The 26752-nt window shown below is 47.7% G+C and overlaps 1 protein-coding gene across 4 annotated transcripts in view; it reads right to left on the reverse strand.

The window, feature by feature from the left end:
• Positions 1-26752, reverse strand: part of ccdc77 (coiled-coil domain containing 77) — a 182593-nt gene that overhangs the window by 26756 nt on the left and 129085 nt on the right. For all 4 annotated transcript variants that reach the window (XM_072484198.1, XM_072484199.1, XM_072484197.1 and 1 more), the window contains one exon: positions 25451-25576. In XM_072484198.1, the coding sequence (XP_072340299.1) occupies positions 25451-25576 (126 nt within the window). The remainder of the gene's footprint in view (positions 1-25450; positions 25577-26752) is intronic.

Consider the following 26752-nt stretch of genomic DNA (forward strand, 5'->3'; position numbering starts at 1 on the left):
AGGAAGAAAGATAAATACGGCAATTTTCGGGAACCTTGGATGACGAGTGATATTGTAGGCCTCGTCAAAAAGAAAAAGGAGGCATTTGTCAGGGCTAAAAGGTTGGGAACAGACGAAGCCTGTGTGGCATATAAAGAAAGTAGGAAGGAACTTAAGCAAGGAGTCAGGAGGGCTAGAAGGGGTCACGAAAAGTCATTGGCAAATAGGGTTAAGGAAAATCCCAAGGCTTTTTACACGTACATAAAAAGCAAGAGGGTAGCCAGGGAAAGGGTTGGCCCACTGAAGGATAGGCAAGGGAATCTATGTGTGGAGCCAGAGGAAATGGGCGAGGTACTAAATGAATACTTTGCATCAGTATTCACCAAAGAGAAGGAATTGGTAGATGTTGAGTCTGGAGAAGGGGGTGTAGATAGCCTGGGTCACATTGTGATCCAAAAAGACGAGGTGTTGGGTGTCTTAAAAAATATTAAGGTAGATAAGTCCCCAGGGCCTGATGGGATCTACCCTAGAATACTGAAGGAGGCTGGAGAGGAAATTGCTGAGGCCTTGACAGAAATCTTTGGATCCTCGCTGTCTTCAGGGGATGTCCCGGAGGACTGGAGAATAGCCAATGTTGTTCCTCTGTTTAAGAAGGGTAGCAAGGATAATCCCGGGAACTACAGGCCGGTGAGCCTTACTTCAGTGGTAGGGAAATTACTGGAGAGAATTCTTCGAGACAGGATCTACTCCCATTTGGAAGCAAATGGACGTATTAGTGAGAGGCAGCACGATTTTGTGAAGGGGAGGTCGTGTCTCACTAACTTGATAGAGTTTTTCGAGGAGGTCACTAAGATGATTGATGCAGGTAGGGCAGTCGATGTTGTCTATATGGACTTCAGTAAGGCCTTTGACAAGGTCCCTCATGGTAGACTAGTACAAAAGGTGAAGTCACACGGGATCAGGGGTGAACTGGCAAGGTGGATACAGAACTGGCTAGGCCATAGAAGGCAGAGGGTAGCAATGGAGGGATGCTTTTCTAATTGGAGGGCTGCGACCAGTGGTGTTCCACAGGGATCAGTGCTGGGACCTTTGCTGTTTGTAGTATATATAAATGATTTGGAGGAAAATGTAACTGGTCTGATTAGCAAGTTTGCAGACGACGCAAAGGTTGGTGGAATTGCGGATAGCAATGAGGACTATCAGAGGATACAGCAGGATTTAGATTGTTTGGAGACTTGGGCGGAGAGATGGCAGATGGAGTTTAATCCGGACAAATGTGATGTAATGCATTTTGGAAGGGCTAATGCAGGTAGGGAATATACAGTGAATGGTAGAACCCTCAAGAGTATTGAAAGTCAAAGAGATCTAGGAGTACAGGTCCACAGGTCATTGAAAGGGGCAATACAGGTGGAGAAGGTAGTCAAGAAGGCATAGGGCATGCTTGCCTTCATTGGCCGGGGCATTGAGTATAAGAATTGGCAAGTCATGTTGCAGCTGTATAGAACCTTAGTTAGGCCACACTTGGAGTATAGTGTTCAATTCTGGTCGCCACACTACCAGAAGGATGTGGAGGCTTTAGAGAGGGTGCAGAAGAGATTTACCAGAATGTTGCCTGGTATGGAGGGCATTAGCTATGAGGAGCGGTTGAATAAACTCGGTTTGTTCTCACTGGAACGAAGGAGGTTGAGGGGTGACCTGATAGAGGTCAACAAAATTATGAGGGGCATAGACAGAGTGGATAGTCAGAGGCTTTTCCACGGGGTAGAGGGGTCAATTACTAGGGGGCATAGGTTTAAGGTGAGTGGGGCAAGGTTTAGAGTAGATGTACGAGGCAAGTTTTTTTACGCAGAGGGTAGTGGGTGCCTGGAACACGTTACCGGAGGAGGTGGTGGAAGCAGGGACGATAGTGACATTCAAGGGGCATCTTGACAAATATATGAATAGGATGGGAATAGAAGGATACGGACCCAGGAAGTGTAGAAGATTGTAGTTTAGTCGGGCAGTATGGTCGGCACGGGCTTGGAGGGCCGAACTAATATGTGCTCCCACTAATCAAAAATGCAACTCCTCCTCCTCCCTTTCCTCCACCCCTGTCCCATCTAAAGCACCTGTACCCTGGAACCTTAAGCTGCAGCAAAACCTCACAGCTCTTAAACTCAATCCCCCTGTTAATGAAAGCCAACACACCACACGCCTTCTTAACAACCCTGTCAACGTGGGTGGCAACTTTGAGGGATCTATGTACATGGACTCCAGGACCCCAGTCCTGTCCCTCTATTCCTTGGAAATGGCCTTCCCTATTACCTGCTGAAATTGCAGGCTAACATTTTGTGATTTATGCATGAGGATCCCGAGACGCTCTGTGCTGCACCTTTCTGGCGTCTTTCTTCATTAAATAACATTCCACTCCTACCAAGGCGCATAACTTCAAATTTTCCTGCATTCTAATGCATCTGCCAAGTTCTTGCCCACTCACTTATCCTGTCTATACCCCTCCGTAGACTATTTGGGTCATCCTCACCACTTGCCTCCCCACCTATTTTAGTGTCATCCTCAAATTTAGCAGTGGTACATTTACTTACCTTGTCCAAATCATTAATATGCATTGTCATAATTGAGGCCCAGCACTGGTCCCTGTAGCACTCCACTAGTTACAGGTTGCAATCGTGAAAATGCCCCTCTTAGGTTAAAGGTAGGATTCTTGGAAGTGTGGAGGAACAGAGGGATCTTGGGGTCCACGTACATAGATCCCTCAAAGTTGCTACCCAGGTTGATACAGTTGTTAAGAAGGTGTGTGGTGTGTTGGCTTTCATTAACAGGGGGATTAAGTTTTAGAGCCACGAGGTTTTGCTGCAGTTTTATAAAACCCTGGTTCGACCACACTTGGAATAGTGTGTCCAGTTCTGGTCGCCTCATTATAGAAAGGATGTGGATGCTTTGGAGAGGGTGCAGAGGAGATTTACCGGGATGCTGCCTGGAATGGAGGCATCTTTGGATTTCGGCGGGAGCGGTGCGCAAGGGCCTTCTGGGAGGTAAGTTTTTACTTTAAAAACCCTTACCTTTGCAGGAGCAGCACTTTGGATTTCGGCGGGAGCGGTGCGCAAGGGCCTTCTGGGAGGTAAGTTTTTACTTTAAAAACCCTTACCTTTGCAGGAGCAGCACTTTGGATTTCGGCGGGAGCGGTGCGCAAGGGCCTTCTGGGAGGTAAGTTTTTACTTTAAAAACACTAACCTGGTCCCGTTTCTGTTTTTATTTTCGGTTTTCTTTTTAATTTTTTAAAAATATAAGGCGGGAACCGGAAGTTTGCCCCGCGGAGTCTCCCCCCCCCACCCAACCAATAAATTCTGGTGAAGAGGAAACCCGAGACACTACACGTGTAGTGTCTCCCACCCACCCTCCTCCTGTAACCTAATAATAAGACCCATTGGTGGGAGGAAAGTGCCATATTATTATAATATGTTTTTATTTTTTTTATTTATTTATTTATTAACCAGATCTTGGTTGGAGGTTAGAGGGATGGCAGGGAAGGTAGTGCAATGTTCCTCCTGCAGGATGTTTGAGGTGAGGGATGCCGTTAGTGTCCCTGCTGATTTTACCTGCAGGAAGTGCAGCCATCTCCAGCTCCTCCAAGACCGAGTTAGGGAACTGGAGCTGGAGTTGGATGAACTTCGGATCATTCGGGAGGCAGAGGGGGTCATAGATAGCAGCTTCAGGGAATTAGTTACACCAAAGATTGGAGATAGATGGGTAACTGTAAGAGGGACTGGGAAGAAGCAGTCAGTGCAGGGATCCCCTGCGGTCGTCCGCCTGAGTAACAAGTATACCACTTTGGATACTTGTTGGGGGGGGACTTACCAGGGGTAAGCCATGGGGTACGGGCCTCTGGCACGGAGTCTGTCCCTGTTGCTCAGAAGGGAAGGGGGGAGAGGAGCAGAGCATTAGTAATTGGGAACTCGATAGTCAGGGGCACAGATAGGAGATTTTGTGGGAGCGAGAGAGACTCACGTTTGGTATGTTGCCTCCCAGGTGCAAGGGTACGTGATGTCTCGGATCGTGTTTTCCGGGTCCTTAAGGGGGAGGGGGAGCAGCCCCAAGTCGTGGTCCACATTGGCACTAACGACATAGGTAGGAAAGGGGACAAGGATGTCAGGCAGGCTTTCAGGGAGCTAGGATGGAAGCTCAGAACTAGAACAAACAGAGTTGTTATTTCTGGGTTGTTGCCCATGCCACGTGATAATGAGATGAGGAATAGGGAGCGAGAGCAATTAAACACGTGGCTACAGGGATGGTGCAGGCGGGAGGGATTCAGATTTCTGGAATACTGGGGCTCTTTCTGGGGAAGGTGGGACCTCTACAGACAGGATGGTCTATATCTGAACCTGAGGGGCACAAATATCGTGGGGGGGGGGGGGGGGGGGGGGAGAGATTTGTTAGTGCTCTTTGGGGGGGGTTTAAACTAATACAGCAGGGGCATGGGAACCTGGATTGTAGTTTTAGGGTACGAGAGATTGAGAGTATAGAGGTCAGGAGCCAGTGTTCAGGTAGGTGGTTTGAAGTGTGTCTACTTCAATGCCAGGAGTATACGAAATAAGGTAGGGGAACTGGCAGCATGGGTTGGTACCTGGGACTTCGATGTTGTGGCCATTTCGGAGACATGGATAGAGCAGGGACAGGAATGGATGTTGCAGGTTCCGGGGTTTAGGTGTTTTAGTAAGCTCAGAGAAGGAGGCAAAAGAGGGGGAGGTGTGGCGCTGCTAGTCAAAAACAGTATTACGGTGGCGGAGAGGATGCTAGATGGGGACTCTTCTTCTGAGGTAGTATGGGCTGAGGTTAGAAACAGGAAAGAGAGGTCACCCTGTTGGGAGTTTTCTACAGGCCTCCAAATAGTTCTAGGGATGTAGAGGAAAGGATGGCGAAGATGATTCTGGATAAGAGCGAAAGTAACAGGGTAGTTATTATGGGAGACTTTAACTTTCCAAATATTGACTGGAAAAGATATAGTTCGAGTACACGAGATGGGTCGTTTTTTGTACAATGTGTGTAGGAGGGTTTCCTGACACAATATGTTGCCAAGAGGAGAGGCCACATTGGATTTGGTTTTGGGTAATGAACCAAGCCAGGTGTTAGATTTGGAGGTAGGTGAGCACTTTGGGGACAGTGACCACAATTCGGTGACGTTTATGTTAGTGATGGAAAGGGATAAGTGTACCCCGCAGGGCAAGAGTTATAGCTGGGGGAAGGGCAATTATGATGCCATTAGACATGACTTGGGGGGGATAAGTTGGAGAAGTAGGCTGCAAGTGTTGGGCACACTGGATATGTGGAGCTGGTTTAAGGAGCAGCTACTGTGTGTTCTTGATAAGTACGTACCGGTCAGGCAGGGAGGAAGGCGTCGAGCGAGGGAACCGTGGTTTACCAAAGAAGTGGAATCTCTTGTTAAGAGGAAGAAGGAGGCCTATGTGAAGATGAGGAGTGAAGTTTCAGTTGGGGCTCTTGATAGTTACAAGGTAGCGAGGAAGGATCTAAAGAGAGAGCTAAGACGAGCAAGGAGGGGACATGAGAAGTATTTGGCAGGTAGGATCAAGGAAAACCCAAAAGATTTCTATAGGTATGTCAGGAATAAAAGAATGACTAGGGTAAGAGTAGGGCCAGTCAAGGACAGGGATGGGAAGTTGTTTGTGGAGTCTGAAGAGATAGGCGAGATACTAAACGAATATTTTTTGGCAGTATTCACTCAGGAAAAAGATAATGTGGAGGAGAATGCTGAGACCCAGGCTATTAGAATAGATGGCATTGAGGTACGTAGGGAAGAGGTGTTGGCAATTCTGGACAGGCTGAAAATAGATAAGTCCCCGGGGCCTGATGGGATTTATCAGGGAAGAGATTGCTGGGCCTTTGGCTTTGATTTTTATGTCATCATTGGCTACAGGAATAGTGCCAGAGGACTGCAGGATAGCAAATGTGGTCCCTTTGTTCAAGAAGGGGAGTAGAGACAACCCCGGCAACTATAGACCGGTGGGCCTCACGTCTGTTGTGGGTAAAGTCTTGGAGGGGATTATAAGAGACAAGATTTATAATCATTTAGATAGGAATAATATGATTAGGGATAGTCAGCATGGCTTTGTGAAGGGTAGGTCATGCCTCACAAACCTTATCGAGTTCTTTGAGAAGGTGACTGAACAGGTAGACGAGGGTAGAGCAGTTGATGTGGTGTATATGGATTTCAGCAAAGCGTTTGATCAGGTTCCCCACGGTAGGCTATTGCAGAAAATACGGAGGCTGGGGATTGAGGGTGATTTAGAGATGTGGATCAGAAATTGGCTAGCTGAAAGAAGACAGAGGGTGGTGGTTGATGGGAAATGTTCAGAATGGAGTTCAGTTACAAGTGGCGTACCACAAGGATCTGTTCTGGGGCCGTTGCTGTTTGTCATTTTTATCAATGACCTAGAGGAGGGCGCAGAAGGGTGGGTGAGTAAATTTGCAGACGACACTAAAGTCGGTGGTGTTGTCGACAGTGCGGAAGGATGTAGCAGGTTACAGAGGGACATAGATAAGCTGCAGAGCTGGGCTGAGAGGTGGCAAATGGAGTTTAATGTAGAGAAGTGTGAGGTGATTCACTTAGGAAGGAATAACAGGAATGTAGAATATTTGGCTAATGGTAAAGTTCTTGAAAGTGTGGATGAGCAGAGGGATCTAGGTGTCCATGTACATAGATCCCTGAAAGTTGCCACCCAGGTTGATAGGGTTGTGAAGAAGGCCTATGGAGTGTTGGCCTTTATTGGTAGAGGGATTGAGTTCCGGAGTCATGAGGTCATGTTGCAGCTGTACAAAACTCTGGTATGGCCGCATTTGGAGTATCGCGTACAGTTCTTCCCAAATATTGAGTGGAAACTCTTTAGATCAAATAGTTTGGATGGGGTGGTGTTTGTGCAGTGTGTCCAGGAAGCTTTTCTAACACAGTATGTAGATTGTCCGACCAGAGGAGGGGCAATATTGGATTTAGTACTGGGTAATGAACCAGGGCAAGTGATAGATTTGTTAGTGGGGTGCATTTTGGAGATAGTGACCACAATTCTGTGACTTTCACTTTAGTAATGGAGAGGGATAGGTACGTGCAACAGGGCAAGGTTTACAATTGGGGGAAGGGTAAATACGATGTTGTCAGACAAGAATTGAAGTGCATAAGTTGGGAACATAGGCTGGCAGAGAAGGACACAAGTGAAATGTGGAACTTGTTCAAGGAACAGGTGCTACGTGTCCTTGATATGTATGTCCCTGTCAGGCAGGGAAGAGATGGTCGAGTGAGGGAACCATGGTTGACAAGAGAGGTTGAATGTCTTGTTAAGAGGAAAAAGGTGACTTATGTAAGGCTGAGGAAACAAGGTTCAGACAGGGCATTGGAGGGATACAAGATAGCCAGGAGGGAACTGAAGAAAGGGATTAGGAGAGCTAAGAGAGGGCATGAACAATCTTTGGCGGGTAGGATCAAGGAAAACCCCAAGGCCTTTTACACATATGTGAGAAATATGAGAATGACTAGAGCGAGGGTAGGTCCGATCAAGGACGGTAGCGGGAGATTGTGTATTGAGTCTGAAGAGATAGGAGAGGTCTTGAATGAGTACTTTTCTTCTGTATTTACAAATGAGAGGGGCGATATTGTTGGAGAGGACAGTGTGAAACAGATTGGTAAGCTCGAGGAAATACTTGTTAGGAAGGAAGATGTGTTGGACATTTTGAAAAAATTGAGGATAGACAAGTCCCCCGGGCCTGACGGGATATATCCAAGGATTCTATGGGAAGCAAGAGATGAAATTGCAGAGCCGTTGGCAATTATCTTTTCGTCCTCACTGTCAACAGGGGTGGTACCAGGGGATTGGAGAGTGGCGAATGTCGTGCCCCTGTTCAAAAAAGGAACTAGGGATAACCCTGGGAATTACAGGCCAGTTAGTCTTACTTCGGTGGTAGGCAAAGTAATGGAAAGGGTACTGAAGGATAGGATTTCTGAGCATCTGGAAAGACACTGCTTGATTAGGGATAGTCAGCACGTATTTGTGAGGGGTACGTCTTGCCTTACAAGTCTTATTGAATTCTTTGAGGAGGTGACCAAGCATGTGGATGAAGGTAAAGCAGTGGATGCAGTGTACATGGATTTTAGTAAGGCATTTGATAAAGTTCCCCATGGTAGGCTGATGCAGAAAGTAAGGAGGCATGGGATAGTGGGAAATTTGGCCAGTTGGATAACGAACTGGCTAACCGATATAAGTCAGAGAGTGGTGGTGGATGGCAAATATTCAGCCTGGATCCCAGTTACCAGTGGCGTACCACAGGGATCAGTTCTGGGTCCTCTGCTGTTTGTGATTTTCATTAATGACTTGGATGAGGGAGTTGAAGGGTGGGTCAGTAAATTTGCAGACGATACGAAGATTGGTGGAGTTGTGGATAGTAAGGAGGGCTGTTGTCGGCTGCAAAGAGACATAGATAGGATGCAGAGCTGGGCTGAGAAGTGGCAGATGGAGTTTAACCCTGAAAAGTGTGAGGTTGTCCATTTTGGAAGGACAAATATGAATACGGAATACAGGGTTAACGGTAGAGTTCTTGGCAATGTGGAGGAGCAGAGAGATCTTGGGGTCTATGTTCATACATCTTTGAAAGTTGCCACTCAAGTGGATAGAGCTGTGAAGAAGGCCTATGGTGTGCTCGCGTTCATTAACAGAGGGACTGAATTTAAGAGCCGTGAGGTGATGATGCAGCTGTACAAAACTTTGGTAAGGCCACATTTGGAGTACTGTGTACAGTTCTGGTCGCCTCATTTTAGGAAAGATGTGGAAGCTTTGGAAAAAGTGCAAAGAAGATTTACCAGGATGTTGCCTGGAATGGAGAACAGGTCTTACGAGGAAAGGTTGAGGGTGCTAGGCCTTTTCTCATTAGAACGGAGAAGGATGAGGGGCGACTTGATAGAGGTTTATAAGATGATCAGGGGAATAGATAGAGTAGACAGTCAGAGACTTTTTCCCCGGGTGGAACAAACCATTACAAGGGGACATAAATTTAAGGTGAATGGTGGAAGATATAGGAGGGATGTCAGAGGTAGGTTCTTTACCCAGAGAGTAGTGGGGGCATGGAATGCACTGCCTGTGGAAGTAGTTGAGTCGGAAACATTAGGGACCTTCAAGCAGCTATTGGATAGGTACATGGATTACGGTAAAATGATATAATGTAGATTTATTTGTTCTTAAGGGCAGCACGGTAGCATTGTGGATAGCACAATTGCTTCACAGGTCCAGGGTCTCAGGTTCGATTCCGGCTTGGGTCACTGTCTGTGCGGAGTCTGCATGCCCTCCCCGTGTCTGCGTGGGTTTCCTCCGGGTGCTCCGGTTTCCTCCCACAGTCCAAAGATGTGCGGATTAGGTGAAGTGGCCAATGATAAATTGCCCTTAATGTCCAAATTGCCCTTGGTGTTGGGTTTGGGTAGGGTGCTCTTTCCAAGAGCCGGTGCAGACTCAAAGGGCCAAATGGCCTCCTTCTGCACTGTAAATTCAATGATAATCTATGATTAATCCAGGACAAAGGTTCGGCACAACATCGTGGGCCGAAGGGCTTGTTCTGTGCTGTATTTTCAATGTTCTATGTTCTATGTTCTGGTCAGCGCATTGTAGGAAGGACGTGGAAGCTTTGGAGCGGGTGCAGAGGAGATTTACCAGGATGTTGCCTGGTATGGAGGGAAAATCTTATGAGGAAAGGCTGATGGACTTGAGGTTGTTTTCGTTGGAGAGAAGGTTAAGAGGAGAATTAATAGAGGCATACAAAATGACCAGGGGGTTAGATAGGGTGGACAGTGAGAGCCTTCTCCCGCAGATGGAAATGGCTCGCATGAGGGGACATAGCCTTAAACTGAGGGGTAATAGATATAGGACAGAGGTCAGAGGTAGGTTCTTTACGCAAAGAGTGGTGAGGCCGTGGAATGCCCTACCTGCAACAGTAGTGAACTCGCCAACATTGAGGGCATTTAAAAGTTTATTGGATAAGCATATGGATGATAATGGCATAGTGTAGGATAGATGGCTTTTGTTTTTTGACTTCCCATGTCGGTGCAACATTGTGGGCCGAAGGGCCTGTACTGCGCTGTATTGTTCTATGTTCTATCTTACGATGAAAGGTTGAGGGAGCTCGGGCTTTTCTCACTGGAGCGAAGAAGGAAGAGAGGTGACTTGATACAGGTGTACAAGGTGATGAGAGTCATGGATAGAGTGGATAGCCAGAGGCTTTTCCCCAGGGTGGAAATGGCTGTCACGAGGGGACATCATTTTAAGGTGATTGGAGGAAGGTACAGGGCAGATGTCAGAGGTAGGTGCCAGAATTTTCCAGAATCTAAAGATTACGACCAGTGCATCCACTATCTCAGTAACTATTTCCTTTAATATCCTAAGATGCAACCCATCTGGCCCAGGGAACTCATCAGCCTTTAGTCCCATTCACGGCATGGTAGCTCAGTGGTTAGCACTGTTGCTTTACAACACCAGGTACCCCGGGTCGATTCCCGGCTTGGGTCACTGTCTGTCCGGAGTCTGCACGTTCTCGCCATCTCCACGTGCGCTTCCTCCGGGTGCTCCAGGTTCCTCCCACAAGTCCTGAAAGACGTGCCGATAGGTGATTTGGACATTCTTTTTAAAAAATATATTTTTAGTTCTCCTTTTTCACATTTTCTCCCAACAATAATAATAAACAATAATCAGTAACGAATGTAATGTCAATCCCCATATCAATAACAACGATCGCATCCTCCCACCAAACCCCAGACATCAGCTTGCATGTTAACATAAACAAATGACAAAAAGGAATCAGGATTCACCCATAGTCACCATTAACACATACAGTCCCTCTCCCCCCAACCATCCCAGCCCCCCCACTAATGTTCAATGTGATCCAATTCTCGAAAGTGCATAATGAATAATGCCCATCAGTTCAAATTTGACCATTTCAAGCATCAAGAATTCCAGCAGGTCCCCCCGCCACACCAGGGTACAGGATGGAGAGGTTGATCTCCACCCTAACAGGATCCGCCTTCGGGCGATCGACGAGGCGAAGGCTACAACATCTGCCTCCGCGCCCGTTTCTAACCCCGGCTGGTCCGACACCTCGAATCTGGCCTCCCGAGGGCCCTGGTCCAGTTTCACGGGCACCACTTTAGATTTTACCCTAAAAAACCTCCTTCCAGTAATTATCATAGAATTTACAGTGCAGGAGGCCATTCGGCCCATCAAATCTGCACCGGCTCTTGGAAAGAGCACCCTACCCAAGGTCAACACCTCCACCCTATCCCCATAACCCAGCAACCCCACCCAACACTAAGGGCAATTTGGGACACTAAGGGCAATTTATCATGGCCAATCCACCTAACCTGCACATCTTTGGACTGTGGGAGGAAACTCCGGAGCACCCGGAGTAAACCCACGCACACACGGGGAGGATGTACAGACAGTGACCCAAGCCAGAATCGAACCTGGGACCTTGGAGCTGTGAAGCAATTGTGCTATCCACAATGCTACCGTGCTGTCCTTCAGTTTTGGACAGGGCCAAATCATATGAACGTGATTTGCGGGCCCCCCTCCCCCCAAACATTCACACACATCTGCTACCCCCTCAAAGAGCCGGTTCATCCTCGCTCTTGTAAGGTGCGCTCTATATACCACCTTCAGCTGCATCAGCCCCAACGTCGCACACGAGGTGGAGACGTTCACCCTCCCTAGCTTTTAGGCCCGATTAAAATTGTCCGTTTTAAAAACAAGGCACAGTCACTCCAGCACACAGCTTCATGAGAATTTGAACTGGCCAAGTTCGAATACACTGAAGGTCAGACAAGCTGCCAAGACATGTCCACACCTGCCCTTGTCAATCGGCCATCAATCCGATTGATATGCACCGATCTGTTGTTGCAAACCCAGGCCGGGCCACACTCTCGGCGCCTAAAGTTCCTGCCGTCACCATATTCGGTAAAGGTGTACATGCGAATAATGCCACTGGAGATGGACACCTGGGGAGTCAATCGGGTATCAGCCAGATCATTGGACACTAAAAACCCCTTTTGATACCCCATTGGCAACATGCCACAGGAAGTGGGAAAAGGGCATGAAGCCAAAGGGGGATAAAAGTAGGCACCCCGGACCCCTCAGTGGTGAAGACTCGGCGTGGGAGGTGAGCTTGACCAGAATCAGAGAAGAGCAGTGAATGAAAGACAAATACAGATTTCAACCAGTAAAATTGGGCCATAAACTAAGTGTCCTTCATAGATATTTGAGTAGCAAATGGCCCAAGTGGGTGCAGTGGGGTGACACCCCAACATCAGATCAGGTATCCGAAGGAGAAAATTGTTGACGCCACGCCCCAAACAAAGGTGGGTAAGAGGGCCTCCAAACTAAGTAAGAAGATTGCGACAGCAAGCTGCCTGGAACAACTCCGTGGAAGTGAGAGGGAGATAGTTCGAATTAAACGGGACAGAGAAGCCCAAATAATCCAATTAAAGGAGAACAAAGACAAACAGTTAGACAGGCGAGATACCCAAATCCCACACCAGGTGAGGTAATGGCTCAACCTCATACACATGAACCAGTTTCAGGCTCAGAACGATAAGGCTAATCAAAAATTACAGTGCGCCATTTGCGACAAAGACAGCACACTAGCACAATTAGAAGAACTAAACTTAAAATGCAGCAACCTGCAGCTGCAGCAAAAGTCTTACTTCAAGCAGGGAAAGACAATCGTGCCCGCACAACCGACCATACCAAATTCCTGCACAAGTTATATCAAAGGAGGAAGTGTTGAGTATCCTAAATTGCATTTAAGTAGACAAGTCCCCGGGGCCGGATGGGACCTATCCCAGGTTACTGAGGGAGGCGAGGGGAGGTTGAATAAACTAGGATTGTTTTCATTGGGACGATGGAGGCTGAGGGGAGACCTCAGATAGAGGTCTACAAAATTATGAAAGACATAGACAGGGTGGATAGTTTATAGGCTTTTCCCCAAGGGTGGAAGTGGCAGTTACAAGGGGCACAGGTTCAAGGTGAGAGGGGGACAGTTTAAGGGAGATGTGCGGGGTAAGTTTTTCACACAGAGAGTGGTGGGTGCCTGGGACGTGCTGCCAGAGGGTGTAGTGGAAGCAGGTACATTAGCAACATTTAAAAGGCATCTGGATGGATACATGAATAGGGAGGAAGGGAAGGGGAAGAAGGTTTTTTTTTAAAGTTAGGGCATCATGATTGGCACAGGCTTGGAGAGCTGAAGGGCCTGAATTTTTCTATGTTCTTTGAGATAGACAGACTACAGTCCCAACTACCTAGCACATATTCCAGGAACAGCGACCCCAGGGGTAGAATGGGAAGAATTAGAAGAGGCTGCCTGTACCGATACGACTGCCAACCCCACAACCAACTGGGGACCCCCATCTCCGTTTCAAGCAACAGAGCCCACCGCACCATCTGAACTATCCCCGGACCCAACCCCCATCCCGATGAATCCAGTCACTACTCGGCGACAAGACGGACAGAACCACCACGTAACCTATGTAACACCCTATACCATGACCCAGCTCACAGGCATTGCCAAAGCAATCGGGATGTTTAACCCTCTGGGGATCAAATGCCCCTTTTCACAATGTCGCACAGAACCGGGTTCTAAATGGCCTGGATGAGGCAGAGAAGGTCAAGTTAATATTATAATGTTTAAGCCCCACAATTCGTCCCGCCCTACCCGCTCCCCAAAATGTAGCAGGGGGAGCCCGACCAGACATTCAGACCGCTGTAGGGTACAGTAGGGACAACCCGGTAAACGGCCTAACCAATTCGCAACAGAAACAAGGGGAACATCCAACGACATTTGGTGGCCGGCTCTGGAACCAGTTTACTGGGGTATTCGGACCATTAAATAGAGTCCAATTAGACCCACACCACCGCTCCACATGGATCCGCACCCTGATCGCCCATGCCACAGACAGCGGTCGCAAAGCAGGTGAGAACTACAACCTTGAGGATAACAGACATCACGAAGCTTGGGCTATCTGCAAAATAGCCCGTGCCTGGGAAAGGGCGTAAAACAGCTGAACACTCCTAAGCCCACCAAACCAGGGACGATGAATCCCATCCGCCCGAATGCACCTCCTGGCCCGGATATGGCAAAACGAGGAGAGGGGGAGAAACAGGGGACCCCCAAACCCTGAACACCCACTCTTTATACCCCTGCCCATTGCCGATACAGGAAGCCACAAGCCCGTTTGCCCTATATTCCCAATCCCCAAAACTGGGAACAGCACAGACTCGACCCAAGGCACCCACCCCCACAAGCGCAGTGTTACAACTGCGGCTCGTCCAACCATTTTGCCTAGGACTGTAGTGCCCCAGCCAACTACCCCCCTTGACCTTCTCCACGGTTCCTCGATGATGGACCCTGGCCCATGCTTCTTGAAGGACCAGCACGACAGGCCAATACAATTCAGGTAGAGAATCCCGACACTCCCATCGGACTGAATCCCCAGGTTCAATACGGACCAGACGCATGACGGTGCCCGGCCTCACCAAAATGGGTGTGTAACACCACAAGGGATAGTGCAGTGAGATCCCTAGTACAAGGCGAGGTAGAAGGCCGCCCCGTCAAATTCCTATGGGACACAGGAGGATCCCACACCACATCCCGCGACATTGACTGCACATGGCGCACCTGCAGAACCATCACGTTGAGTGTCTTCACAGGTCACTTACAGGAGGGGGCAGAAACTGACCCACTAGAATTTAGATTCTGATACCTGGCCTGTCACCACCCTGCTATCTTAGTTAAACTCCACCCGAAGCAGAGCACATATTGGGGACTGACCTCGCGAGAAAAATTAATCCTTTGATCTAGCCAATTCCTGCATACGGTTGCTGCCAACCAACCGGGGATCCCCTGTCCAGGTTGCCGAGGCTAAGCAAATAGATCGCATCTCCACTATCAGAGAGTTGTGGGTAAACCCACTGAGATGACTGATGACCTGGGAGTACAGGGTATGTGAGCTAAACACACCAGGGCGTTCGCCCACCACAAACTGATAGTGGCCGAATGACAGGGGAGGTAATCATAGAGGGGCCTGACCCAAAACCCCAAAGACAGTATGGCTTCTCTAAGCAAGCCGAAGGGGACGTGGCCAGGTTTACTGAAACAGGGAGTCCTGCCCCCCGTCGCCTCCACCAATAATCCCCCACATGGCCGGTGAGAAAACCAGACAGTTCTTGGAGGCTAACCATTAACTACCGTGCACTGAACCAGACCACCCCAGTCACAGCACCCCCCCAGTGGAGACCAGCCCAAAGCCACAATACGATGGGCCCCACAGGCCAAATACTTCACGGTGCTAGATATCAGTAACGGCTTCTGGTCGATTCCCCTGGAGCGCCACTGTAAGTATAAGTTTGCGTTCAGATTCCAGGAACACCTGGACATGTCTATCCAATGTTTCCACAACCCACCCTTATCTTAAGACTAGCCAAAGGCTTGTGACATTTCTCCAGCTGATGGATCAGTACTCCTCCATGTTGATCACCACTTGGAGGAAGCACTGAGGGTGGCAAGAGTGCAGAATATACTCTGGGTGGGGGACTTCAATGGCCATCACCAAGAGTGGCTCGGTCGTATCATCACAGACCGAGTTGGCCGGTCCTAAAAGGACACACCTGCTAGACTGGGACTGCAGGTGGTGAGGGAACCAAGAGGGAAAAACATACTTGACTTCAGAATCATAGAGGAATCATAGAATGTACAGTGCAGAAAGAGGCACCCCACCCAAGCCCACACCTTCACCCTATCCCCATAACCCAGCAACCCAACCTAACCTTTTTGGACACCAAGGGCAATTTAGCATGGCCAATCCACCTAACCTGCACATCATTGGACTGTGGGAGAAAACCGGAGCACCCGGAGGAAACCCACGCAGACACGGGGAGAACGTGCAGACTCTGCAGAGACAGTGACCCAGCGGGGATCGAACCTGGGACCCTGGAGCTGTGAAGTAACTGTGCTACCATGCTGCCCCTCAACCTTACCAATCTGCCTGCTGCACATGCATCTGTCCATGGCAGTATCGATAGAAGTGACCACTGACCAGTCCTTGTGGAGACAAAGTCCCGTCTTCACATTGAGAATACCCTCCATCGTGCTGTGTGGCACGACCACAGTGCTAAATGGGATAGATTCAGAACAGATCCAGCAACTCAAGACTAGGAACCCATGAGGCGCTGTGGGCCATCAGCAGCAGCAGAATTGTATTCAACCACAATCTGCAACCTCATGGTCCAGCATATCCCCCACTCTACCATTACCACCAAGCCAAGGGACCAGCCCCGCACATACGAGCGTCCAAACTGCTGAGATAGCAGCCATAGCTTATGTGGGTGGCTGACCTGTCCCCGCCCCTACATACATACATACTCTATGTCTGTAATAACTTAATCGACTTCCTGCCACTGTGGGAAGCGAGGGGATTTGTCTTGGCAGATGGGAAACCTCTGCCCTCCAACCCCTTGCTGAGGTTAATTTTTCAGACCACCCAAAGCTGAGAGTACAGCATCACCAAAGTTAAGGCTCACCACCCCACCTGGAAATATCTGGGCAGACAAGGCCAAACAAGGGGTCCGGGAAGGAGACCTTTGGCAACCCACGGTCACCAAACGGATCAAAGCAGTAACCGTCTCCCAGACCAAAGTCAAAGACCTTAAACAGGCCAGGACCTGAAACAGATTCAGGAAGGGGCACACCTTTGAGAAATGGTGGAACACAATCTCTGTAAAAGATGGACTAGCGGTTAAGGACGGACCTATATGTGGTTCCAAACAGGAGCCGCAGTCAAATTATTTTCCAGAACCATGATGTCCAGAGCCACCAGGGGCCATAAGCGGGCGGATTAAGGGATTTTGTGCTGGTGGCCCACCCAGAACAGGATGTGGGACATTATGTTGATAATTGTATAATATGTGCACAGAACAATCCCGATAAATATGCTTGAAAAGGGGAGTTGAGACATACTCGCCTGCTGGAGGGTCCCTGGACGAACCTCCAGATTGACTATATTGGTCCCATACCAGCTGGTGTGGGAGGTTACAAATACATCCTGGTCGTTGTCGAGGCTTTCCCAACCCACACTAACACGTCCAAAGTCTGACATCCTAGTGCAGTACATATTCACTAGATGGGGTCTCCCCTGCAGCATCGACTCTGACCAGGGCACTTATTTCACAGCCCAGGTAATGCAACGGGTGATGGAACTGTTTGGAATAAAACAACAATTCCACATTGCATACCACCCCAGTCCAGTGGTCTGGTAGAGAGAATGAACTGCACCCTAAAAGACATGATCCGAAAAACTGTTCAGCAAAACGACCACTCATGGAATAAAGTCCTGCTCTTCATACTCGCGTTCCGTACTATCATGTCTTGTTCCCCCCCACGTCCTGACCGGCCCACCCATGAGAGGAATAGAGCCTCTACTCAGGTTAGATCTATCCGGTTCCGAAGTCGCAGCGCTCACACACGAGAACGCCGTGAAGGCGCTTACAGAATATCCAGGCTGCACAACAGGCCGCAGCCGTTAAGATAGGCAAACAGAGACAACAGAGTAAGGCCTACTTCGATGGGAAGATGAATCCTGTCGAACATGAGGTAGAACAACAGGTAATGCTCCAAGTTTTCCACCTGGTTCTTTCTTGTTCCCCAAATATGCCTGGACCCTATTTGGTGGTAGATAAAGTAAGCCCCTTTGTATACAAGGTATTGGTGGACCCCAAGAAAGCCGGATGGTACTATGGCAATCAGAACTTCCAACAACATCACGCCACTTTGGAGGGAATCTTTGAGCTCCCGCAAACCATACCACAAGACCCAGACATGAGGGTTGGGGGGGGGCCGGCATGTGGCACACTGCTGCCTACGGCGCTGAGGACCCAGGTTCGAATCCCGGCCCTGGGTTACTGTCCATGTGGAGTTTGCACATTCTTCTCGTGTCTGCATGGGTCTCCCCCCCCACAACCCAAAGATGCGCAGGTTAGGTGGATTGGCCTCACGAAATTGCCCCTTCATTGGAAAAAAACCTCTAAATTTAAACAAATAAATAAATAAGTAAATAAACAGTTGGCTGGCTATGGGGAAAGAATGTGTTTCCCAGTTGAATACACCTCTTTCCTGTTAAGGCCATCAGGGTCACACACCTACCCCAGCCAAGCATATTCCCCATGCTATTCTATGTCATAACCTTTAAATCAACAGACAAAGAACAACAAAGAATACAGCACAGGAACAGGCCCTTCGGCCCTCTAATCCTGTACCTGTCATGATACCAACCTTGGCCAAAATCCTCAGGACTTCCTAGTGCCGTATCCCTCTATACCCATCCTACCCATGTGTTTGAGATGTCTTTTGAATGCCGTTAATGTATCTGCTTGGGGGGTGGGCACGGGAGCAATGGCAGGGGGGTGGGCACGGGAGCAATAGGTCAGAAGGTGAGAGCATTGAGGGAGAACTAGGGAATAGGGACAGTGTGGCTCTGAGGCAGAGCAGACAGGGAGAAGTTGCTGAACACAGAGGGTCTGGTGGCCTGAAGTGCATATGTTTTAATGCAAGAAGTATTATGGGTAAGGCAGATGAACTTAGAGCTTGGATTAGTACTTGGAACTATGATGTTGTTGCCATTACAGAGACCTGGTTGAGGGAAGGGCAGGATTGGCAGCTAAACGTTCCAGGATTTAGATGTTTCAGGAGGGATAGAGGGGGATGTAAAAGGGGAGGCGGAGTTGCGCTACTGGTTCGGGAGAATATCACAGCTGTACTGCGGGAGGACACCTGAGGGCAGTGAGGCTATATGGGTAGAGATCAGGAATAAGAAGGGTGCAGTCACAATGTTGGGGGTTTACTACAGGCCTCCCAACAGCCAGCGGGAGATAGAGGAGCAGATAGGTAGACAGATTTTGGAAAAGAGTAAAAACAACAGGGTTGTGGTGATGGGAGACTTCAACTTCCCCAATATTGACTGGGACTCACTTAGTGCCAGGGGCTTAGACTGGGCAGAGTTTGTAAGGAGCATCCAGGAGGGCTTCTTAAAACAATATGTAGACAGTCCAACTAGGGAAGGGGCTGGACCTGGTATTGGGGAATGAGCTCGGCCAGGTGGTAGATGTTTCAGTAGGGGAGCATTTCGGTAACAGTGACCACCATTCAGTAAGTTTTAAAGTACTGGTGGACAAGGATAAGAGTGGTCCTAGGATGAATGTGTTAAATTGGGGGAAGGCGAATTATAACAATATTAGGCGGGAACTGAAGAACATAGATTGGGGGCGGATGTTTGAGGGCAAATCAACATCTGACATGTGGGAGGCTTTCAAGTGGCAGTTGAAAGGAATTCAGGACTGGCATGTTCCTGTGAGGAAGAAGGATAAATACGGCAATTTTCGGGAACCTTGGATGACGAGAGATATTGTAGGCCTCGTCAAAAAGAAAAAGGAGGCATTTGTCAGGGCTAAAAGGCTGGGAACAGACGAAGCCTGCGTGGAATATAAGGAAAGTAGGAAGGAACTTAAGCAAGGAGTCAGGAGGGCTAGAAGGGGTCACGAAAAGTCATTGGCAAATAGGGTTAAGGAAAATCCCAAGGCTTTTTACAGGTACATAAAAAGCAAGAGGGTAGCCAGGGAAAGGGTTGGCCCACTGAAGGATAGGCAAGGGAATCTATGTGTGGAGCCAGAGGAAATGGGCGAGGTACTAAATGAATACTTTGCATCAGTATTCACCAAAGAGAAGAAATTGGTAGATGTTGAGTCTGGAGAAGGGTGTGTAGATAGCCTGGGTCACATTGAGATCCAAAAAGACGAGGTGTTGGGTGTCTTAAAAAATATTAAGGTAGATAAGTCCCCAGGGCCTGATGGGATCTACCCCAGGATACTGAAGGAGGCTGGAGAGGAAATTGCTGAGGCCTTGACAGAAATCTTTGGATCCTCGCTGTCTTCAGGGGATGTCCCGGAGGACTGGAGAATAGCCAATGTTGTTCCTCCGTTTAAGAAGGGTAACAAGGATAATCCCGGGAACTACAGGCCGGTGAGCCTTACTTCAGTGGTAGGGAAATTACTGGAGAGAATTCTTCGAGACAGGATCTACTCCCATTTGGAAGCAAATGGATGTATTAGTGAGAGGCAGCACGGTTTTGTGAAGGGAAGGTCGTGTCTCAGTAACTTGATAGAGTTTTTCGAGGAGGTCACTAAGATGATTGATGCAGGTAGGGCAGTGGATGTTGTCTATATGGACTTCAGTAAGGCCTTTGACAAGGTCCCTCATGGTAGACTAGTACAAAAGGTGAAGTCACACGGGATCAGGGGTGAGCTGGCAAGGTGGATACAGAACTGGCTAGGCCATAGAAGGCAGAGAGTAGCAATGGAAGGATGCTTTTCTAATTGGAGGGCTGTGACCAGTGGTGTTCCACAGGGATCAGTGCTGGGACCTTTGCTCTTTGTAGTATATATAAATGATTCGGAGGAAAATGTAACTGGTCTGGATTAGTAAGTTTGCAGACGACACAAAGGTTGGTGGAATTGCGGATAGCGATGAGGACTGTCGGAGGATATAGATTGTTTGGAGACTTGGGCGGAGAGATGGCAGATGGAGTTTAATCCGGACAAATGTGAGGTAATGCATTTTGGAAGGTCTAATGCAGGTAGGGAATATACAGTGAATGGTAGAACCCTCAAGAGTATTGAAAGTCAAAGAGATCTAGGAGTACAGGTCCACAGGTCATTGAAAGGGGCAACACAGGTGGAGAAGGTAGTCAAGAAGGCATACGGCATGCTTGCCTTCATTGGCCGGGGCATTGAGTATAAGAATTGGCAAGTCATGTTGCAGCTGTATAGAACCTTAGTTAGGCCACACTTGGAGTATAGTGTTCAATTCTGGTCGCCACACTACCAGAAGGATGTGGAGGCTTTAGAGAGGGTGCAGAAGAGATTTACCAGAATGTTGCCTGGTATGGAGGGCATTAGCTATGAGGAGCGGTTGAATAAACTCGGTTTGTTCTCACTGGAACGAAGGAGGTGGAGGGGAGACCTGATAGAGGTATACAAAATTATGAGGGGCATAGACAGAGTGGATAGTCAGAGGTATTTCCCCAGGGTAGATGGGTCAATTACTAGGGGGCATAGGTTTAAGGTGAGAGGGGCAAGGTTTAGAGTAGATGTACGAGGCATGTTTTTTACGCAGAGGGTAGTGGGTGCCTGGAACTCGCTACCGGAGGAGGTGGTGGAAGCAGGGACGATAGTGACATTTAAGGGGCATCTTGACAAATACATGAATAGGATGGGAATAGAGGGATACGGACCCAGGAAGTGTAGAAGATTGTAGTTTAGTCGGGCAGCATGGTCGGCACGGGCTTGGAGGGCCGAAGGGCCTGTTCCTGTGCTGTACATTTCTTTGTTCTTGCTTCTCCAACCTCCCCTGACAACGCGTTCTAGGCACTCACCACCTTCTGTGTAAAAAACTTGCCTCGCACATCTCATCTAAACTTTGTCCTATGTCCATGTCCCCTGGTGGCTGACCCCTCCACCCAGGGAAAGAGTGCCTGCCCATCCATTATATCCATGCCCCTCATAATCTTGTAGACCTCTTATCAGCTCGCCCCTCGACACCCGTCGTTCTAATGAAAACAGTCCGAGTCGATTCAGCCTCTCCGTATAGCATAGTTGACTGGCTGTGGGAAGAAGAATGTGTTTCCGAGAGGAATACATCTATTCCCTGTTATACACCTACTCCAGCCAAGCACACCCAAGTGAGGGTTGACCCCTCTCTAACAAGTACTCATTTAATGCCTTACCCAATTCCTCTGGCTCCACACATAGATTCCCTCCCCTGTCCTTGAGTGGGCCAATCCTTTCCCTGGCGACCCTCTTGCTCTTTATGTACGTGTAAAAAGTCTTGGGATTCTCCTTAATCCTGTTTGCGAATGATGTGGAGATGCCGGCATTGGACTAGGGTGAGCACAGTAAGAAGTCTTACAACACCAGGTTAAAGTCCAACAGATTTGTTTCAAATCACTAGCTTTCGGAACACTGCTCCTTCCTCAGGTGAATTCACCTGAGGAAGGAGCAGTGCTGTGAAAGCTAGTGATTTGAAACAAACCTGTTGGACTTTAACCTGGTGTTGTAGGACTTCTTACCATAGGTAGAAAGAGGGAAGAGGTCTTGAATCAGGAATTCAGGGAGCTAATTCAGGGCTGTAGTCTAAACAGCAGGACCTCGTGGATTGTAATCTCTGGATTACTCCCAGTGCTGGGGAGTATAGAAATAAGAGAACAGCGCAGATGAATGCGTGGCTTAACAGTTAGTACAGGAGGGAAGGTTTTAGACCACTTGGACCATTTCTGGGAAAGGTGGGACCTGTACGAGCGGGATGGTCTACATCTGAACCAGGGCAGGTGGGTTTGCTAGTGCTGTTGTGAGGAGTTTAAACTAATTCGGCAGGGGGAAGGGATGCAGGCTGTTAGTAGAATAGGGATACAGTGTATCATCGAAAAACAATCAAGTCAGAGGGAATATAGTGGGGTAGTAAATTTCAGGAGAGTAAGACAAGGCTGAATAGCCTCTACTTTAATGCCCAGATTATTACAGGTAAAATGGCTGAGTTAAGGGCAAGGGTTGCCAAGATATAGTAGCCATCATAGAGACGTGGCCGAGGGAGGGGGCAATAGAGGGGGAGGCATTGTACTATTACTTAAAGAGTCAATTACTGCAGTAAGGAGACAATATCTTGGGAGTGGAGTTAAATTAAGGTTTGTGGGTAGAGTTTAGGAATACAAAAGGGACAGCCACATTGCTAGGTGTTTATTATAAACCCCCAGATAGTCAGTGGGAAATTGAGGAGCAAATATGTGCGCAATTTGCAGAAGTGTGTAAAAATAATAATAGGGTAACGATAGTGGGTGATTTCAACTTCCCCAACTTTAAAAAAAAAAAATTTAGAGTCCCCAATTATTTTTTTTCCAATTAAGGAGCAATTTAGCGTGGCCATTCCACCTACCCTGCACATCTTTGGGTTGTGGGGGTGAAACCCACGCAGATACGGGGAGAATGTGCAAACTTCACACGGACAGTGACCCAGGGCCGGGATTCGAACGGGTAGGCAGCAATGCTAACCACTGTGCCACATGCTGCCCTTCACTTTCCCAACTTTAACTGGGATGGTCATTGTTTTAAGGACTTAGATGGAGCAGAGTTCATAAAATATATACATGAGAACTTTTTAGCTCAACATGTGGAGGGTCCAACAAGGGATGGTGCAGTGCTGGACATAATTCTGGGGAATGATGCTGGACCTAATTCTGGAGAATGAAGCCAGACAGGTGGTTGATGTGAAGGTGGGGAATATTTTAGTGATAGCGACCACAACATGGTGCAGTTAAATTTATATGGACAAGGTTACAGACAAATTGCAGAAAAAGGTCTTGGATTGGGGGAGAGCAGACTTTAGTAAAATTAGTCAGGATCTGGTCAAAGTAGATTGGAACAAGTTACTGGTGGGTAGATCTACAGAAGAGCAGTGGGGGGTGTTCAAAGAGGAAATGGGGAGGGTACAGGCCCAATATGTTCCCTCTGGGGTAATAGGAAGGTGTAACAAGCCCAGAGAACCATGGCTGACCAGAGATATTCAGGATACAATGAGAAGGAAAAGAGGCTTTTAATAAGTATAAGGGGAGAAAATGAACAGAGGCATTCATGGAGTACAGAAAGTGCAGGATGGAACTTAAGAAAGCAAAAGCAATTAGGAGAGCAAATGACGGTCTGCAAGTAGCGGTGTTCCGCAGGGATCAGTACTGGGACCTCTGCTGTTTGTAATATATATATATATATATATATATAAATGACTTGGAAGAAAACGTAGCTGGTCAAATTAGCAAGTTTGCGGATGATACTAAGATTGCAGGAGTTGTGGATAGTGATGAAGATAGTTAGAGAATACAGCAGGATATAGATAGGCGGTTGGTCTAGATAGGACACGTGATCAGCGCAGGTTTGGAGGGCCGAATAGCCTGTTCCTGTGCTGTATTGTTCTTTGTTCAAAGAGGGGATGTGAGAAATCTCTAGCTGGTAAAAGTAGGGAAAATCCCAAGATATTCTATAAGTATATCAATGGGAAGAGAATAACTAGGGAAAAAGTAGGGCCCATTAGGGACCAAGGGGGGAATCTGTGGGTGTAGCCACATTGGTTGGGTGTTAAATGAATATTTCACATCTGTCTTCACCCAAGAGAATGAGGAGGCAGATATGGAGCTCGGGGAGAGACTGTGAGGCTATTGACCAAGTTGTCACAGGGAGGGACAAGGAATTAGAGGTGTTCACTGGCTTAAAAGTGGAGAAATCTCCAGGTCCGGACGATTTGTGTCCCAGTTTGCTGTGGGGGTGAGGACGGAGATGCAGGGGCCCTGATCCACATATTTAATACTTCTCTGGCCACAGGAGAGGTGCCAGAGGACTGGAGAACCGCGAATGTGGTCCCACGATTTAAGAAAGGCTGTCAGATAAGCCAGCGAACTACAGGCCAGTGAGCCTCACGTCAGTGGTGGGGTAACTAATGGAGAAAATTCTGAAGGAGAGAATCTATCTCCACTTGGAGGGGCAAGGTTTGGTCAGGAATAGTCAGTATTGTAGAGCGAGGTCATGCCTAACAAATATGATTGCATTTTTTGAGCACGTGACTAAGTATGTAGATGAGGGTAGTGCAGTTGATGTAGTTTACATTGATCTCACCAAAGCATTTGACAAGAAGGCAAATGCACAAGGGATACAGGGGAACTTGATGAGGTGGATCAAAGCTGGCTGAGCTGTCAGAAACAGAGGGTGATGACAGATGGCTGCTTTAGTGACTGGAAGTCAGTGTCCAGTGGCGTACCACAGCGATCTGTGCTGGGACCCCTATTATTCCATTTCGAGCAAGATCGCAACGGGGCCAGAGATTTTCACCCTTTATACTGGAAACTTTGTTAATAAAGATGTGTTTTAAAAGTAAATTTTTGGGGGATCAAATTCCATCTGTGACATGTCTACGCAATTTATCAGCCTGTCTAAACCCTCTTGAAGCATTTTACTCACTCATTTAATTTCCGAATTTCATGTCATCTGAAAACATTGAAATTACGCCCTGTACATTCAACTCCAGGTCACTAACATAAATAAATGCAGTGGTCCAATATCGAGTCTTGAGGATCTCCACTGTGTACTGCACTACACCAATCTGAAAAACATCTGTGTGCCAATACACTCAGTGCCAGTTTGATGTCCACACTGCCACGGTCCCTTTAATCCTATAAGGTTCAATTATACTTAAAAATCCATCAAGTGGTACTTTGCCAAACGCCTTTCGGAAGTCCATTGGCACAATATTCAACCATTTCCTGAGCAACAAAAGCATCTCAAACCATTTGCAGTCTTACCTTAAACAGCTGCCGTCCTATGTCCCCTTCTTCCCGAATCTGCGCCAGGTCGTTTTCCAGTGTCACACATTGCTCCCTATACATGTCTGCCAGTCGATGTGCTTGGTTCACTTGTTCCTCCAGTGCCTGAGAAAGGCAATTACAGATAATTGATGCATTAAACATAGACTCTGGTATCTCAAATATAGAATCAAAGAATTGCGACAGTGCAGGCCATGTGGTCCATTGAGTCTGCACCGACCCTCTGAAAGAGCACCCTATCTAGGCCCAATCCACTTCCCTATCCCCGTAACCCCAACCTAAACTTTGGACACCAAGGGCAATTTAGCGTGACCAAGCCAGCAAACCTGCACATCTTTGGACTGTAGGAGGAAACTGGAGCATCCGTAGATAACCCACGCAGACATGGGGAAAAAGTGCAACTCCACAGTCATCCATGACCGGAATTGAACCTGGGTCCCTGGCTCTGTGAGGCAGCAGTGCTAACCACTGTGCCTCCAACGATGGGCGATGAACGTAGGAATCTCAGGTGTATTGTATTATAGGTATTTGGTGCAGTAACCCTGGGTTAAAAGCCTGGGTTTGTTGGTGTGACTGCTGCAATCATGTTTTAAAAGAAATCCTAGTTTGAAAGACAGCAAAGTATTTTGGAGCCAGAAGTGCAATTAAAGCATGGTAAAAGGCTTGGGCGAATGGAATTTTGTTTGGATTAAGGGGATTCCCTGGGGTTAATTAGATTGTAGCTTTGATAAGATGATGTCGCTGTTAGGTTGAACGAAGGCATTTTGCAGAAAGTAGTTCAGTTGTGAGCTGAATGAAGCTGTGTCCAGAAATGAAGCAGTTTGCTCTCACTGCAGTTCAGTTAAAAGAGATTCACAGTCTTGAAAGCAGTGCAGACACATCTGAGAACAAGGGGAGCTGAAACAAGACGAGATGCATCAACTGAAGACATACAGTCGGACAATCTGCATGGTTCTGACAGGAGTCAGATTTTGTCTTTAAAGCAGTGTCAAAATCTTTCTTTATCATAGAACTTCATGATAAAACAGGAATTCCTGAGTGCCAATGGTTCAACAGTGGATTGAGAGCTGAATTTGTTTTTCCTTGTTGTTTAAGTAATAAAGATAGCTCGCAGTTATGGGTATTGTATTCATTGTATTGAGTAACATTGTTTGCGGGGTAATTGTCAGCTATTTTTGCATGTGATGGTTAAGATATTTTAATATAGTGTGAGTAATAAAGTTTGTTTTAATATATCAGATCCCTATTTCTTCATGAAATCACTCCTGGAGCAGGGTATCC

Source organism: Scyliorhinus torazame, chromosome 19 (genome assembly GCF_047496885.1).
Source record: "Scyliorhinus torazame isolate Kashiwa2021f chromosome 19, sScyTor2.1, whole genome shotgun sequence".
NCBI classification, from domain to species: domain Eukaryota; kingdom Metazoa; phylum Chordata; class Chondrichthyes; order Carcharhiniformes; family Scyliorhinidae; genus Scyliorhinus; species Scyliorhinus torazame.